Source organism: Podarcis raffonei, chromosome 14, assembly GCF_027172205.1.
Source record: "Podarcis raffonei isolate rPodRaf1 chromosome 14, rPodRaf1.pri, whole genome shotgun sequence".
NCBI lineage: Eukaryota > Metazoa > Chordata > Lepidosauria > Squamata > Lacertidae > Podarcis > Podarcis raffonei.
The window spans coordinates 53,375,625-53,391,953 of record NC_070615.1 but is presented as its reverse complement, the minus strand read 5'-3'; the positions used below and the strand labels follow the sequence as shown (position 1 = coordinate 53,391,953).

Here is a 16,329-nt window from a genome sequence, read left to right as displayed (position 1 = left end):
CATCAACAGAAGCACACCATCCTGACCAAGGGAAGTCATAGTCCCACACTATTCTGCCTTGGTGTCCAGTTCTGGGCACCACAGTTTAAGAAGGATGTTGGCAAGCTGGAAGGTGTGCAGATGAGGGCAGCCAAGATGACTATGGGCCTGGAAACCAAGCCTTATGAGGAATGGAAGTTTAGCTTAGAAGAGAGGAGACTGAGAGAAGACATGATAGCCAACTTTTTTTAGTTTTTTGGAAATTCCCCCCAGACGTCAATTCCACCTTTGGAATCCCAGTAATGTCCACTAATGTAACATCATTTCCTCTGGACTATTGCATGGCAAATGAGGAACAGGACTGAGTTCCTCTCTGCAATTCTGCCATCTCTCTTTAAAAGTATTCCTCAAACTACCGTTAACATATTTTTCCAACACAACACCTAAAATTGCTGAATATATTTCCATAGGGGACATAATGTTTCCCAAAATAGTAAGAATGTTAATATAATCTGAACCCCAGCAATTTAAGCCTTTGAAGGCAATTAGAAGCCAGTGAAACTGAAGCAAATATCAGGCCACAGAATCTAATATCTGGCCCCACAATATTCTAGCAGTTGCATTTTCTTCCACATACTCTTCAGTGGCAGCCCCACATGGAGTGTGCTGCAGTGGCCCATTCTTCATGCAACTAATGCATATCTTGCCATATTTGTTATGTGAAATAAAAAATGATTTTGTCAGATCTGGCTGGTGGCCAGAAGTAGCCTAAAGCAGGAGCAGGCGTTGGGGAAATATCCTGGCTGTTTCATCATGTTGTGGCAAAGCCAGATAGACCAACAATGCATTGGGGAGATGATTATCTCACCAACAACTGTAAACATTGCTGGAATAACAGCTTCTAAAAGGTATTATAAAACCACACATGTTGTTCAAAACCAGGTTAGAAAACCATTTCAGCTTTGATCATTTCAACTTTGTATTGTATTTTATTTTCTGTTAGCCTTTTAATATTTTAGGGTGCTTCACCATTTCATTCTTCCATGATTTAAAACGAAAGAATTATAAACTAAGAAATTCAGTTATTTCCTCATTTCTTCCATCTCCAGTTCCTTGTTTCTGGATATAAAAAGCTTCATCTCAAAAAGGAGGTATTGACTGATACTTGCCTAACCCTATAAATGCATCCTTATCCTGTGCTCTTTTCCAATTATTTCCATTATCCTGCCACTTCCATTTGGGGTGGGGAGGGATGTGTGAGGAGGAAATATTTCTGCCAGTTTGAAATGGACACACACATTTGGGAATCTCACAGGCCAAGCTTCGAAATTATGTACCATCAGGTTCATCTGCCATTCACAAAAGACTGAAACAAAACTGAGACTGTATCCAATGGAAACATGGCAAGATCCAACTTGAGGGGCTGTTTGGTCATCAGGATCCTAGTCGCAATAGTGCTGCTGTTTGTAATGTTTCCCTACACTGTCTGCAAGAATCAGCCCATCAGTTGCATCCTAGATGATGATCCTCTGCCTATACCTCACAAATATTATCAGCCGGGTGACTTTGTCATTGGAGAGATGGTTTCTCAGGTCTTCCTCTTTCATGACAGTCCCTCATTCACAGACGTGCCCACACAGATGTCCATTGGCGAACCTGCGTAAGGAACACTTCATCCCCCCCCCCTTCTGATGTTCCTTCAGATTAAAAGGATATTCTATCATTATGTGACAGGATACTACAGTAATAAGATTTGCGTTTCAGTATGATAAAAGTATATTTCCAGCAGTCACTGGAAGTTGCCAGCTATTTTGTGTTCTTTATGTTGGTGGCTGTTGGGCACAATCCACTGGGATGTTCAGTGGCACAAAACTCGGACTTTGTGGGGCTTTTACAGAACAATGTCACAGGGTTTGCTCCCTTAGTGAGTCTTGGACATGTCATTCCCAGGCATTCAGTACTGCATTGTCTCTCACCTTCTGCTTATTCTCTCTCTTCTGTTCACATCTGTTTGCATATTTTAAAAATATTGTTTCACTTCATATTATTATATTGTACAATACGAAAGTTTTATTATTGTGCTTTATTCTTACTGTTTTCATCCCAGTAAAATTTCCTGATTGAGTGAATGTCTCTTCACACAAAACACAGGTGGAGACACTGATCTGATGTGGATAGCACACTTTGCAAGGAAGATTAATCTGTGGGGCCAATCAGACAACATCCCATAGTATGCTGGGCTAGATCCTGGCACCATGATGCAGGCTAGCCAGCCCTGATCTAGATCTATTAGGTTCTTTACTCAGTCTTTTCATACAGTGGAATAAATGTTTTAAGAAATCTATTCTAAATATTTCATCTAAAAGGACCTGCTAATGGATTATATCTTCCAATAACTGTATATCCCAGCATTTTCAGACTTTTTAAAGTTCCAGCTCAACCATGAGAGTAGTCAGAGGTGTAACGATGAAAGCAAGAAATGCCCTTTCCTTTGCCTCATGAAACAGACAGTAACTCTCATTCCAGGTCCGTTCCTAAGAACTACCAGCACATCCTGGCTTTGCTGCTTGCTGTCAAAGAGATCAATGAGAACCCCCAAATCCTACCCAACATCTCTTTGGGCTTCCACATCCTCAATGGCTACTATGTGGCAAGGACGACATACAAAGCCAGCCTGAGCCTCCTTTCCACACAACACAGGTTTGTTCCCAACTACAAGTGTGATACTCAGAGTAAACTGATAGCTGTCATTGGTGGACTTGCTACTGAAACCTCTGCCAACATGGCTAGCATTTTTGCCACCTACAAGATCCCACAGGTGAGACATATTCATTGATGCATGGGCATTTTCCAACAATGGCTCATATTTTTATGCTTTTTTAATCCATACAACAAAACCCTCCTTCCTTTCAGCTCACATATGGATCATTTACCCCAGTGCAGGATGACAAAACATTGTTTTCTTCCTTATATCAGATGGTCCCAAAGGAAGCCCACCAGTACATTGGGGTAGTCCGGCTCCTTCACCATTTCAGATGGACATGGATTGGGCTCTTTGCTGTGGATGATGACAATGGGGACAGGTTTTTGCACACAGTGGTTCCATTGCTTGATCAGAATGGCATCTGCTATGCCTTCATACTACGGACAGCAAAGAGGACATTTATGGAAGAGCTGATAAACATGGTATTAGCACAACTGGGAAAATATCCACTTCTTCAAGATAGAAAAGTCAGTGCATGTTTTGTATATGGAGAAGATCCAGCCATGCCAGTTTTGAGAATGTTGTTGTTTTTCGCAACATTTTATGAATTGCCACCTGTGGGTAAAGTCTGGATTGTTACATCCCAATGGGATTTCTGTGCCTTCTCCATTCAAAAGCTTTGGGACATAGAAAGCTTCCACGGTGCCCTATCCATCACGGTTCGCTCAGGGGAGCCACTTGGATTCCAAAGTCTTCTTGAGATCATTGAACCTTCTTGGGCAAAAGGAGATGGTTTCATTCAGAATTTCTGGGAGCAGTCATTCAGCTGCTCATTAAAAAAATCTGGTGGGAATGTGGAGGGAAAGAAAGCCTGCACTGGTCAGGAGAAGTTGGAGAGTCTTCCTAGTACTCTTTTTGAAATGGGCATGACTGGCCACAGCTACAATGTCTACAATGCTGCTTATGCTGTGGCACATGCTTTGCACGTCCTATGTGAATCCAGATGGAAACATAGCAGACTGCTAGAGGGAGTGAGACCAACAGACAGTAATGTGCAGTCTTGGCAGGTAGTTACACCTTTAATACAGCACACAGAGAGAGAACTATATTCAAAGCAGGAAGGTATGCCCTAAAAGATGCTTAAATATGTCTTTCCCCCCACAGTTCCTCTTTAGAACAACTTGTGACTTGTGACCTGAAACTAACTTTGTTTATTCCTTGCTCCTTTCCTATCCACTTTCATGATGTTCCATGTCTTTTTTTAATTGGAAGTCTGAAGGCCATGATTTTCTGCTCTGGGTTCTTTTTGTTTGGCTGAGTATCACATTTTAAAAATAACAGATAAATAATATAACAAACTCATCAATGGCTCCCTTAACCAACTGCCTTCTTTCTGTGGTTCCCCTGTGGGGCTCTGAAGCCTAGTTGGGTCACCCCTTGCCTGCAGAGCTGGCAGCCTCTCACCCTTATTCCAACACCTTCCCTTGTGGAGTGTTTCCTCAACCCCCTCTCCCCTCTCCTTGGGAGTCCTCCAGGCAGCTGGTGCTGCCATCCCTGGTCTCTGAGCTGCCCCCCACCCCAAAGAGAGGTGCCTCCCAGAGGGAACATTCACCTGTGGAGATTGTAGCCAGGGCAAATATGCTGAATCAGTGAAATTAGTCATGGATTCAAATACATTCTTGAGCCAGAACAATCCAGTCCTGGAAACAAAGACCTTTTAAAAGGATGACTGTAGAGGTTTCCATATGGCTACAAAAGCTGGGTGCCTGCCCCTCTTTCTGCCAGTCAGTTGCAAGAACCCATGGGGTCTGTGTCCCTTTGGAGAATAGAAGACACAGCAGAGACTGTCGTGCTTTGAGACATATGCTTTATTCACCTCTTTACACCTTAAGTCTGCCTGGAGGGAGTCCAGATCTTCAGGCATAGTCATTCCAAGAGGGAGCAGCAAAACTGCCTGCATTCAGACCCTCCAAAGATGGATCTCAGCCCGTCTCCCTCCTTCTTCCTCCCAGAAACCTCTGTCTCTCTTCACACACCAGGGCAGGAGAGAAGTCCTCTTGCACTGGCAATGACCATCAATGGGCCCTCAATGGCTCTCTATGGTTCCCTTGGCCAGGCTGGTTTGCATAAGCCAGCCTAGGAATTCCCAGTCTGGCACAGCTCTGCAGTTGGTGTCTTAATCCATATCCCAATTAATCAAAATCCTAGCATTTATTCATTCCTAGGGTTTAGGAGGAACCCCCTCCCCTGATCTATAACACAATTTAATCCTTACTAGGCTTCATTTTCTCTTTCACTTAAGCTCCATCGTTTTATAAGGAAGATCGTGTTCAACAACAGTGTTGGAGAGAGCATACATTTTGATAAGCATAGAGAACTACTTGCAGATTTTGATGTCACAAACTGGGTCACCTTCTCCAACGGTTCTTTTGTTAGGCTCAAAGTTGGAAGACTGGACCCACTGGCTCCACAGGGGAAAGAGTTAACCATTAATGAGGACCAAATAGTGTGGCATAGAAGCTTTAACCAGGTGAGATGAAGCTGCAGATGCTGGAACATGTGCGAGAATGGAAAACAGTTGCATATTTGTGAGTTCAGTTTTCTACCTGCCCTCAAGTGGATAAGTCTCCTGAGAAGGATTGCGTTTTCAAGCCACATTTCCCCCCATTCTTGGCAAAACAAACTGGGGGAAATGTTGCTCTGCATTTTCACTTGAAGTACACCACATTTCCTGGGTAGATCTGAGTAAACAACCTCCACAACACATTTAAAAAGTCCTGACCTTGCCAACAATTCAGTGTCTTCTTCATGAATTAATTTCTGGAAACAATTAAGTCAGGGTTTACTCTCTGAAGCAAATTTTCACCTAAGAAAAATATTCCCACATTTAGGATAGGGCAGGAGGATAAATATAAACTTCTTGATGCTAATCTCGTTTGTTGCATTTCTGGACAGGTTGTGCCTCTTTCTGTGTGCAATGACAACTGCTATCCTGGTTACAGCAGGAAAAAGAAGGAGGGAGAGAAATTCTGCTGCTATGATTGTGCTCTATGTCCAGAAGGGATGGTCTCCATGCAGATGGGTAGGAAATGCAATAGATGCCAACTTGTTGGCGGTGAAGATTAGGCCTTTTTGAGTCTCTGTCTTATGAAGTTCTTGATATGCAGAATGAACAGCTGAAGCTTTTTACAGAATGGGGAGAAGAAGTCATTACCTACCCATTTCCGCAAAAAAAAAAAGTAGTTAGTGCCATAGCTAGACAGAGCACTGGACATGCCATGATACCTTCCTTTTCTACACTGGTTTGAGGGAATTCTCAGTTCTGCCACTTACTTCAATAGACCAAGTCCTGCAGTTCAGAATTGGCATCCAACACAAAATAACATTACCCAAGGAGACTGGGCATTGAATCTGAAGTCCTAGTAAGACAAATCAGACTCATTCTTCAGTTCTGAGCATGCCCAGATATGTTTCTTTGGAAAGCCACCTACTCAGCTGCCAAGAAGGCCACATTCTGCTGAGAGCTAGACAGGGGGTTGCCAGCTAGCTTCCTTTTTAACTGCCCCCCTTGTTGTTACTCATTTAACCAGTGAGGGATCTTTGGAGCAAGGATACAGTGGATTGGTGGACAAAGAAAGTGAGTCAGTTTTATTTAGTTCTGTTACAATTGCTTTGTATTTGGGGAATGGAGCTTTGCAGGAAGGAGAAATAAATGGCAGATGAAGTACCTATGTCTTCTTGTTGGAAAAGGTTTCTGTGCTTTCTTGTGTCTTCCCACCCAGTGGTCAAATCCTGTCCATGAGGGGTTGGGTTGATCACTATAGAATACAGTAGTACCTCTGGTTACGTAACCCTCTGGTTACGTAAACTTCAGGATGTGGAAGTGGCAAACCCAGAAGTATTTGACCAGGTTTTGCCACACACGCATGCACAGAAGCCGTCCTCAGGTTGCGGAAACCTCAGGATCCGACTGGACCTCCAGAATGGATCCCGTCCACAACCAGAGGTACATGAATCAAAGTCTTGAAATATTTAAGCACCTTTCCTTTATTTTTCAGACATGGATGCCTGTATCAAATGTAAAGAAGATCAGTATCCAAACTACAAGCAAAATCATTGCATTCCCAAGTTTTACACATACCTCTCCTACAAAGATCCTTTAGGAATCACCCTGACTCTGCTGGCTTTTTCTTTCTCTTCGATCACAACTTTAGTACTTGGAACTTTCATGAAGTACAAGGACACGCCGATAGTAAAAGCCAACAACTGGACCCTCACCTACGTTCTCCTCATTTCCCTCCTGCTTTGCTTCCTCTGCTCCTTCCTCTTCATTGGGCAGCCTGGAAAGGCAACCTGCCTTCTCCGACAAATGGCTTTTGGCATGATCTTCTCTCTGTCCCTTTCCTCTGTTTTGGCAAAAACCATCACGGTGGTTCTGGCATTCATGGCCACAAAACCAGGATCCAGAATGAGACAATGGGTGGGGAAAGGACTGGCCAATTCCATTGTCCTTTCTGGCTCATTTATTCAAGCAGTCATTTGCATGGTTTGGCTGATTACTTCTCCCCCATTCCCAGATAAGGACATGAACTCCCTGAAAGAGGAAATCATCGTGCAATGTAATGAGGGATCAGCTTCCATGTTTTACTGCGTCTTGGGATACATGGGCTTCCTGGCTATTGCCAGCTTAACTGTAGCTTACTTTGCCAGGAAGTTGCCTGGCACTTTCAATGAAGCCAAGTTCATCACTTTCAGCATGTTGGTGTTTTGCAGTGTGTGGCTGTCCTTTATTCCATCCTACCTGAGCACCAAAGGGAAATACACGGTGGCTGTGGAGATCTTCTCCATCTTATGCTCCAGTGCTGGATTGCTGGGTTGCATTTTTTTCCCTAATTGCTACATCATTATCCTGAGGCCCGAGCTGAACAATAAGGAACATTTAATAAAGAAAGAAAAGTAAACAATATAAGCTGGTCCCTGTATTCTGCTGTAATAAAATTAAATTGTTCAGGAACATAATTACATCCTTAGACAAGTCAAATTTCTAAACTTCTTTGAAGGCATTTTGGTTTAAGTGATTCAGAATTAGTTCTGATGATGTTATGAGTGTTTTGTTCATATGTAATATAATTTTTAACCCAAATTTAGATATTTGCCACACAATATTCATCAGAAGGATATAAATGTGCTTTAGCAGTCAATCAGAGCAAACAGCAATTTGGTTTTTTTCTCTATTGACTTTTGCTCTGATTTAGCAGTAAAGAGTGGGTTTTTCTTGGGGAAGGAGTGGAGAAAGCAGAAAGACACTTGGACGCATGCCTAGAAAGTGTGGGTCAAGCAGAAAACATGGGGCAATGGCAACACACTGCTACCATCTAAAACCTATAGCAGTGGAATTGACTTTACTTAATGTATTACATTGCATGTATTGAATGTCTCTCTCTCTCTCGGTCTCTCGGTCTCTCAGTCTCTTTTCTCTCTCCACATTTCTTTTCTTTTCTTTTGTCATTTTATTCCTTTATAAATGAAAATATTTCAATTAAATATCAATTAGATGATTAGAGCATGGTGCTGATAAAGGAAAGGTTGTAGGTTTGATGCCCATATGCGGTTTTGTTGTTTTATCACTTGTTCTTTGCCACCTTGGGCTCCCTTGGGAGGAAGGGTGGTATATTTATAATAACATAACATAACATAACAATTCCAGTGGATTAAAAATATACATTTAAAATGTTTTATGTGTGATGTGAAAAATGAAAATTAATCAAAAACATTTTTTTAAAAATTCAAATTATGTGTCATGAAGTTTTTGTATACTCTTGATAATGACCTACCTGTGGAATCTTGGAGATGGCAACAATATTGGCCATAAAGGCACAGGCTTCAGTCACATATCCTCCCAAGACAGCAATTAATTGTTTCTGAGAAACACAGATGAAATTGGGGACAACCCTTTGCAATCTACAAAGCCGGGTCAGGATGGCTTTATCTTTGCAATGTAACAGCCATTGATAATGTGGAACCCTATAGTGATGTTTGGCAAGAGTTTGGGATTCTTCTCGATCTCCTTTACAGCAATTGTCAAGGCCAGAATGTGCTGGTGCATCTTTGAAATGGAACAGCAATGAGAAATGTCTTTATTGTCCTTTGTTAGCTCAATACAGACTGTGTCCTTGTGCTGAACTTGATATCCACATTACATAATCAGGTGTACAATTAAGGGTTTCTAAGTAACCACTTGAACTTATCAATATGATCAGGTTCCACTATGGGGGATGCATTGGTACACCTGATGTCAGTGATCATGGGCAGGAGGAGGACCTGCTTGAGGATCAGACCATGTCATTTCTGAGGAGGCAGGCTCAGTTGATGTCTGAAGATTATTCCTGCCCCTGGGTCTGATCCTGGCAAGAAGGACACATATCAACAAGGGTGTTCCTTAAAGTGTCACCCATGACTTGATCATGGATGGGGAAATTGACCTCTCAGGTGTAACATGAATGTGGTTGGACATGGCAGCTGGGCCTGTTCTTGCTACTGCTTGCCCAACAAGTTTCTCCTATGCATAAGGCTACCATAGGTCCAGATTTTCCTGGACATTACCAGGATTTCCAAGGCGGAAGTGATGTCCAGGGGGATCTTTTTTGGCGTTTTTGTAGAACAATTCGCTCAACAATTTTGGGGTGTTCTGGTTTTTACTTGGAAGTTGGATAACCCTACCTATGCACAGCAACCTAGGTCATGTAGATGGGAAGCAGGGGTTGCAGTTACATTTAATACGTCATTAGTTTTCACCAGGCATCCTGTTAGGGAGACCCAGTTTTCTTAGTGCATGTTATGGAAGCTGGGTAATAGAGGCAGTACTGGATTGCTGCTTGTGTACCACCCTCACCACTGCACCATCCTGGAGAAGAGTGACTAGTGGGGTGCCACAGGGTTCTGTCTTGGGCCCGGTCTTATTCAACATCTTTATCAACGACTTGGATGATGGACTCAAGGGCATCCTGATCAAATTTGCAGATGACACCAAACTGGGAGGGGTGGCTAACACCCCAGAGGACAGGATCACACTTCAAAACGACCTTGACAGATTAGAGAACAGGGCCAAAACAAACAAGATGAATTTTAACAGGGAGAAATGTAAAGTATTGCACTTGGGCAAAAAAAATGAGAGGCACAAATACAAGATGGGTGACACCTGGCTTGAGAGCAGTACATGTGAAAAGGATCTAGGAGTCTTGGTTGACCACAAACTAGACATGAGCCAACAGTGTGACGCGGCAGCTAAAAAAGCCAATGCAATTCTGGGCTGCATCAATAGGAGTATAGCATCTAGATCAAGGGAAGTAATAGTGCCACTGTATTCTGCTCTGGTCAGACCTCACCTGGAGTACTGTGTCCAGTTCTGGGCGCCACAGTTCAAGAAGGACACTGACAAACTGGAACGTGTCCAGAGGAGGGCAACCAAAATGGTCAAAGGCCTGGAAACGATGCCTTATGAGGAACGGCTAAGGGAGCTGGGCATGTTTAGCCTGGAGAAGAGGAGGTTAAGGGGTGATATGATAGCCATGTTCAAATATATAAAAGGATGTCACATAGAGGAGGGAGAAAGGTTGTTTTCTGCTGCTCCAGAGAAGCGGACACGGAGCAATGGATCCAAACTACAAGAAAGAAGATTCCACCTAAACATTGGGAAGAACTTCCTGACAGTAAGAGCTGTTCGACAGTGGAATTTGCTGCCAAGGAGTGTGGTGGAGTCTCCTTCTTTGGAGGTCTTTAAGCAAAGGCTTGACAACCATATGTCAGGAGTGCTCTGATGGTGTTTCCTGCTTGGCAGGGGGTTGGACTCGATGGCCCTTGTGGTCTCTTCCAACTCTATGATTCTATGATTCTATGATTCTAGGAGGAGGAGGAGGAGTTTGGATGTGATATCCCACTTTATCACTACCCTAAGGAGTCTCAAAGCGGCTAACATTCTCCTTTCCCTTCCTCCCCCACAACAAACACTCTGTGAGGTGAGTGGGGCTGAGAGACTTCAAAGAAGTGTGACTGGCCCAAGGTCACCCAGCAGCTGCATGTGGAGGAGCAGGGAAGTGAACCCGGTTCAGCAGATCACAAGTCTACCGCTCTTAACCACTATACCACACTGGCTCCTGGAAGCTGTCTTATGGAACTTCACTAGAGTTGTGCATCAGTTGTGTTCCCCGGATTATGAGGTATATTGGGTATAATTCAGGAAAGATTCTCACTTATCTGAGTTGAATCTTGCTATTAACAATGGGTCTCAAGAAAGCAGTCCATGGACTGGCTGATCCTATGAATCAATCCCTGTCCTTGCCTCTTCAAATATGCATGACCACTCCATCTCCCTCATCAAGAAATGAATCCAAGCTGACTGGAACATGGCCAGAGTTTGAGAGAGAAAGGGTTGAAGCAGAAAACTATCTGTTTGAGTGTCCTTTGTTTTGAGTGCCTGAATACCCAAGGAAAATACATAGTTGCTGTGGAGATCTTTTCCATTGTATCCTCCAGTGCAGGTTTAATGGGTTCCATCTTTTCCCCAAACGCTGCCTTATTTAAACCCAAAATGAATAACAGGGAACAATTAGTTGGGAGAAAAAACAATATGAGTTCATATAATGGTATGCAACTGTTGTTTTGCAGTAGTGAAGTGCTCCTGTAAACTGTGTCACAATATTTTTTCAAGGCCCTGTTTGTTACCAACAGATGTCTTCTAAAATTCAGATAGTTGTTTCCTTCCTTGATGTTTGATGGGAGGGTGTTCCACAGGGCAGGCGCCACTACCAAGTAGGCCCTCTGCCTGGTTCCCTGTAATCTCACTTCTCGCAATGAGGGAACCGCCAGAAGGCCCTCGGAGCTGGACCTCAGTGTCCGGGCAGAACGATGGGGGTGGAGATGCTCCTTCAGGTATACTGGGCCGAGGCCGTTTAAGGCTTTCAAGATCAGCACCAACAATTTGAATTGTGCTCGGAAATGTACTGGGAGCCAATGTAGGTCTTTCAGGTTCAGTGTTCTGTGGTCTCGTCGGCCGCTCCCAGTCAGCAGTCTAGCTGCTGCATTCTTGAAAAAATACATTTCTCCATATGCATTTCTCTACATCTTTACATATAACTAGTCAGATTAAGCTGTTGGTTCATGCAAGCAGGGTTTTCTGAAGTGTATAGAAACGGAAATATCTGGCAAACACTAACAATTTCTCTATTTTGTGAGAAAATGTAACACCCTGTATTGCACCTGCAACTGAAGTCTGCATTATTTTAACTGTTTCCTCCCTCCCCTTAACTGGTGTACAAGGATACACCGGTTGTTGTTGCTGCTGCTGCTGCTCTTGTTGGTACACACCTGAGGTCCAAAATCCTAAAAATCACATCTCTGTTGGTGACATACATACACTTGAGGAATATGATGCATGTGTGATTGAGGAACAGATTTGGAAAAACTAGGGAGCTCCCTTCAGATTACCGGTTTGCAGGTGGGCTGCTTGCTTTCCTGTGGCTCGCCATTCCCAGTGCATAGCTGAACAAGAAATATGTATCATTATTTTTGCTCTTATTATTTTGTCTCACAGAGCACAATGCTCTAGGGAGATAACTTTGGAACCAGTAATTATCTCAAACTGATGGGTTTCATCATCCATCTTGTCAATTCCCATGTCAGACCATGAACACAGTCAGTATCAGAGTGTAAAAGAGTATATTAAATAAACCCTGTGATATTCAGAGCCCCAGTGAGAAATTGTGAATACACAGGATCTCATGGGTCAGATCTTTGGCACATCCCCTTTACAATATCATCATCATAAAACCTTTTATTGGCATCACATACAAACATCCATAGCATAGAATATAATCAAGAGCCATTAAACCTAATGCAATTTATGGTGGATGAGAGAGAAATTTGCTGTTGGTTAGGATGGCAGGAACATTTCTGCTGCTGATTCTTCTCTTCCTGTGGCTCCAGATGCCTCCAACTGAGTGCAAGGAAGACTGTGAGAGATGCACCATGACGGATCCTTTCCAGCTTCCATACCAATATTATCAGAGAGGAGACCTATTCATTGGAGGAGTTCTTTATGCTTTTGGCTATGTATCTGAAGAAATAGATTTCCATGCCCACCCAAACACAAAGTTTACAGATGAACTTTTGTAAGGAAATGACTCTATCTGTTCTAGAATACTCTTCTGTATGCTGTTATAGGCTACAATTACACCATACAAACCATGCCATGCTCAGAAAACATTTGACTTTTTTTTCCATGTATGAAGGTAAAAAATATGCTTCCACCTCTTTATATTGTGATAATAGCATCTTCTCCTATGTTGCTTTATTCCTCATCTGGAGGTTTCTGTCTTCTGCCTCTTCTGCTTTCTCCTCACCTGATCTCATGCTTGATCCTCTTCCTCCCTCTGTGTTTCCTTTCACACCAAGGATGGATGGTTTTACTTTGCAGCAAAGGTTGATCCCCACATTCACAATCAGCATCATTTAATCTGACTGTCTCAAATGCTGTGAGACAGGAATATCATAGATTCTGGATTATATTCCCAGTTGTACCATTTAAACAATATTGGGTTAAAATAACTGACATTTTGCAAACTTTTTTTTCCCAAAACAAAACATCTTACTGAAGCATGTGCGGAGTAGACCAACTAAAATCAATACCTCTAAGTTTGTCTAATCTATTAATCATAAGGGATAACACTTATATGTATGTGTGCTGCAGCATGTGAATGTTCTGCACATAATTAAATGCTTTTTAGATGCTATATTCCTAAAGCAGACTGAATACTGACCATAGATTTCCATTATGAAGTGTTAGGAAGCACAATGCATATGAGGTTTTTGGCTTATTTTGTGTTATTTAATCTTTTGGAATTTGCTGGGGAAAGCCAGAAAATCAGCTATGTGCTTAAAAAGATAGAAGATATCAATACCTCTGACAAATTGTACAACACTTTTATTAGTTCAACACTGAAGAACTACCAGAATACTCTCTCCCTGGTGTTTGCTGTGAAAGAAATCAATGAGAACCCCAACATCGTACTGAATATGAGTTTTGGGTTCCTCCTCTATGATAGCTTTGGAAATACAAGGATGACTTATCAGAACATCCTGAAACTTCTGTCCACCACAGAAAGGATTGTCCCCAACTTCAAATGTGACAAGGAAAAAAATATGATAGCTATTATTGGAGCACTTGACTCTAACATCTCCCTTCATATGACTATGATCTTAAACATCTACAAGATTCCACAGGTAATAATAATAATAATAGTAATAATAATAATTAATAATAATAATAATAATAATAATCAATATTTATATGCCATCCATATGACTGTGTTGATCCAGCCACTCTGGGTTGTTGTTGTTGTTTAGTCGTGTCTGCCTCTTCGTGACCCCCTGGACCAGAGCACGCCAGGCCCTCCTGTCTTCCACTGCCTCCCGCAGTTTGGTCAAACTCATGCTGGTAGCTTCGAGAACACTGTCCAACCATCTCATCCCCTGTCATCCCCTTCTCCTTGTACCCTCAATCTTTCCCAACATCAGGGTCTTTTCCAGGGAGTCTTCTCTTCTCATGAGGTGGCCAAAGTATTGGAGCCTCAAAGTATTGGAGCCTGGGTAGAACTGACCAAGTAATAAAACCACAGTAAAGCCTGATAAAGGGCTGCCTTCAGATGTCTTCTAAAAGTCAGATTGTTGTTTATTTCCTTGACATCTGAAGGGAAGGCATTGCACAGGGTGGGCGCCACTACCAAGAAGGTCCTCTGCCTGGTTCCCTGTAACTTCACTTCTTGCAGTGAAGGAACCAACAGAAGATCCTTGGAGGAGGACCTCAGTGTCTGGGCAGGACAACAGGGATGGAGACACTCCTTCAGGTCTACTGGGCCGAGGCCATTTAGGGCTTTCAAGGTCAGCACCAACACTTTGGATGTTATATGGTCTCAGTGGCCACTCCCAGTCACCAGCCTGGCTGCCGCATTCTGGATTAGTTGCAGTTTCCAGGTCACCTTTCAAGGCAGCCCCAGGTAGAGTGCATGGCAGTAGTTCAAGTGGGAGATAGTGAGTAAATGAGCTGTGAATCTTTTCTGCCTCTGGAACAATAGTTATCTTCTGGTTCTCCATACTTCCTTTGATGTGGGTTCATTTTTCTGAAAAGGGAACTGAAAAAGAAAAAAATCTAACTGATACAAAAGTGTCTGGCTTTACTCATTTTTTGGTAAAAATCATACCTAGAAAACTAAAGAGTTCACTCACTGATATTCAGTCGTGGTTGGAAGGGCTTTGGTGCTCACCTGACTTCCTGCCACAGGTGTCACTGCAGCTCGTCTGGAAGGAAGAAGGGAAAGGGTGAGAGAGGGAGGTTGGTGCAGCGCAAATGCACCAGTAGGAATCCTCCTCCTCCCAGGAAGCTGCACACCAGGGATGTCCCTTGTCCATGTGTTGCCCACTAGCCCCTTGCCCGTCAATGGTCAAGGATGACCACTTGGAGTCCAGGAAGTTCTGAAGGGCCATAGCTTCCTCACACAGGAAATGAAGCATGATTTCTAAGTAAAAAGCAGTTTCTGGACAGACAATCCATTCACACTTTCACTGAGCTTTACTTCCTTCCTTCCAAAGTAGCAGAACTTGTAGGAAATGTCCAGAGTTTCCACTAATTTAGTGTTGTATTTTACCAAAAAGTGTAGGAAAATGTGAAGTCTTTATTTTGTTACCTTCCCAAGTGGTTGCAATCCAGGTAAACAAAATACTCTATGGGGAGGGGGGATGCAAAAAAATCAACCAATGAAGAAGAAGAAGAAAGGAATATGAATATTCCTCAAATGTCTGATGTCTTCCATGAAATGAGATGACATTATCTAGTACCTTACTGCAAAACTGAAGTAGTTAATCAAAAGGGTGATTCTGGGAAGAAAATGACAATATTCTTGGCATTAGAGAACAAAAGATTTGAGGATTTCATCCTCATAGATCTAATATCACTTAAGAACTATTTCACTTTCTACATACTTCATTGTAAATGATAAACCTGACCATGATGTTGTCATTGATGAGTAATGTTCCTTCTAAAACAAGGAACTTGTGCTTATATACATTCATATTCCGATATGCAAAACTAAAGAATATATTTTTACCTTCAATAAATTCTCATGGGTTCCACTTCAGGCAGCTATGTGGGATGAATTCTAATCGTCTGCTATAACTCTCCCATTATTGTGAGATTGACTTCTTCCTTAGATTGCTTATTGTGTATTAGCTCCAGTGAGGAGGACCGAGTTGCAGCTCCAAACCTTCTTCCGGACGGTGCCCAATGAGAAATATCAATATGCAGGAATTGTCAAGCTACTTCTTCATTTCCAATGGACGTGGGTTGGACTTGTTGCATCAGATGATGAAAATGGAGAGAAGTTTATGGAAATCTTAGAGCCAATGCTTTCCGAGCATGGAATCTGCACAGCCTTAAAGGAAAAACTACCAGCCTTATCTCAAGGTATAGATCATTTCAGTTCATGGGAACTCATTCGGGCTAAGTCCTCCATCTTGATGGACTCAGAAGTCAATATATTAGTTCTGTGTTCAGAAACTCAGACCATCACAGCTGTGAAGTGGTTGAAATATTTCTT

The 16,329-nt window shown here is 42.5% G+C and overlaps 2 protein-coding genes across 2 annotated transcripts; both read left to right on the top strand.

Moving 5' to 3' along the window:
- The first annotated feature begins 1,336 nt into the window (after positions 1-1,336).
- LOC128401799 (vomeronasal type-2 receptor 26-like) lies at positions 1,337-3,212 on the top strand. The gene is made up of 2 exons (XM_053365275.1): positions 1,337-1,639; positions 2,506-3,212. Exons 1-2 carry the CDS (start codon positions 1,380-1,382, stop codon positions 2,813-2,815), a joined length of 570 nt encoding a protein of 189 aa, XP_053221250.1. The 5' UTR covers positions 1,337-1,379; the 3' UTR covers positions 2,816-3,212.
- On the top strand, positions 2,956-7,783 carry LOC128401972 (vomeronasal type-2 receptor 26-like). The gene is made up of 4 exons (XM_053365654.1): positions 2,956-3,165; positions 4,986-5,213; positions 5,639-5,765; positions 6,742-7,783. The coding sequence occupies exons 1-4, from the start codon at positions 2,956-2,958 to the stop codon at positions 7,641-7,643; spliced, it is 1,467 nt and encodes a 488-aa protein (XP_053221629.1). The 3' UTR covers positions 7,644-7,783.
- The last annotated feature ends 8,546 nt before the right edge of the window (positions 7,784-16,329 follow it).

Coding starts and splice junctions, on each gene's coding strand:
- LOC128401799 (XM_053365275.1), top strand. CDS start 1,380: ATGGCAAGATCCAACTTGAGGGGCTGTTTGGTCATCAGGATCCTAGTC. Junction 1,640..2,505: donor ATGTCCATTGGCGAACCTGC/GTAAGGAACACT, acceptor CTCTCATTCCAG/GTCCGTTCCTAAGAACTACC.
- LOC128401972 (XM_053365654.1), top strand. CDS start 2,956: ATGGTCCCAAAGGAAGCCCACCAGTACATTGGGGTAGTCCGGCTCCTT. Junction 5,214..5,638: donor GGCATAGAAGCTTTAACCAG/GTGAGATGAAGC, acceptor ATTTCTGGACAG/GTTGTGCCTCTTTCTGTGTG. Junction 5,766..6,741: donor GATGGTCTCCATGCAGATGG/GTAGGAAATGCA, acceptor TTTATTTTTCAG/ACATGGATGCCTGTATCAAA.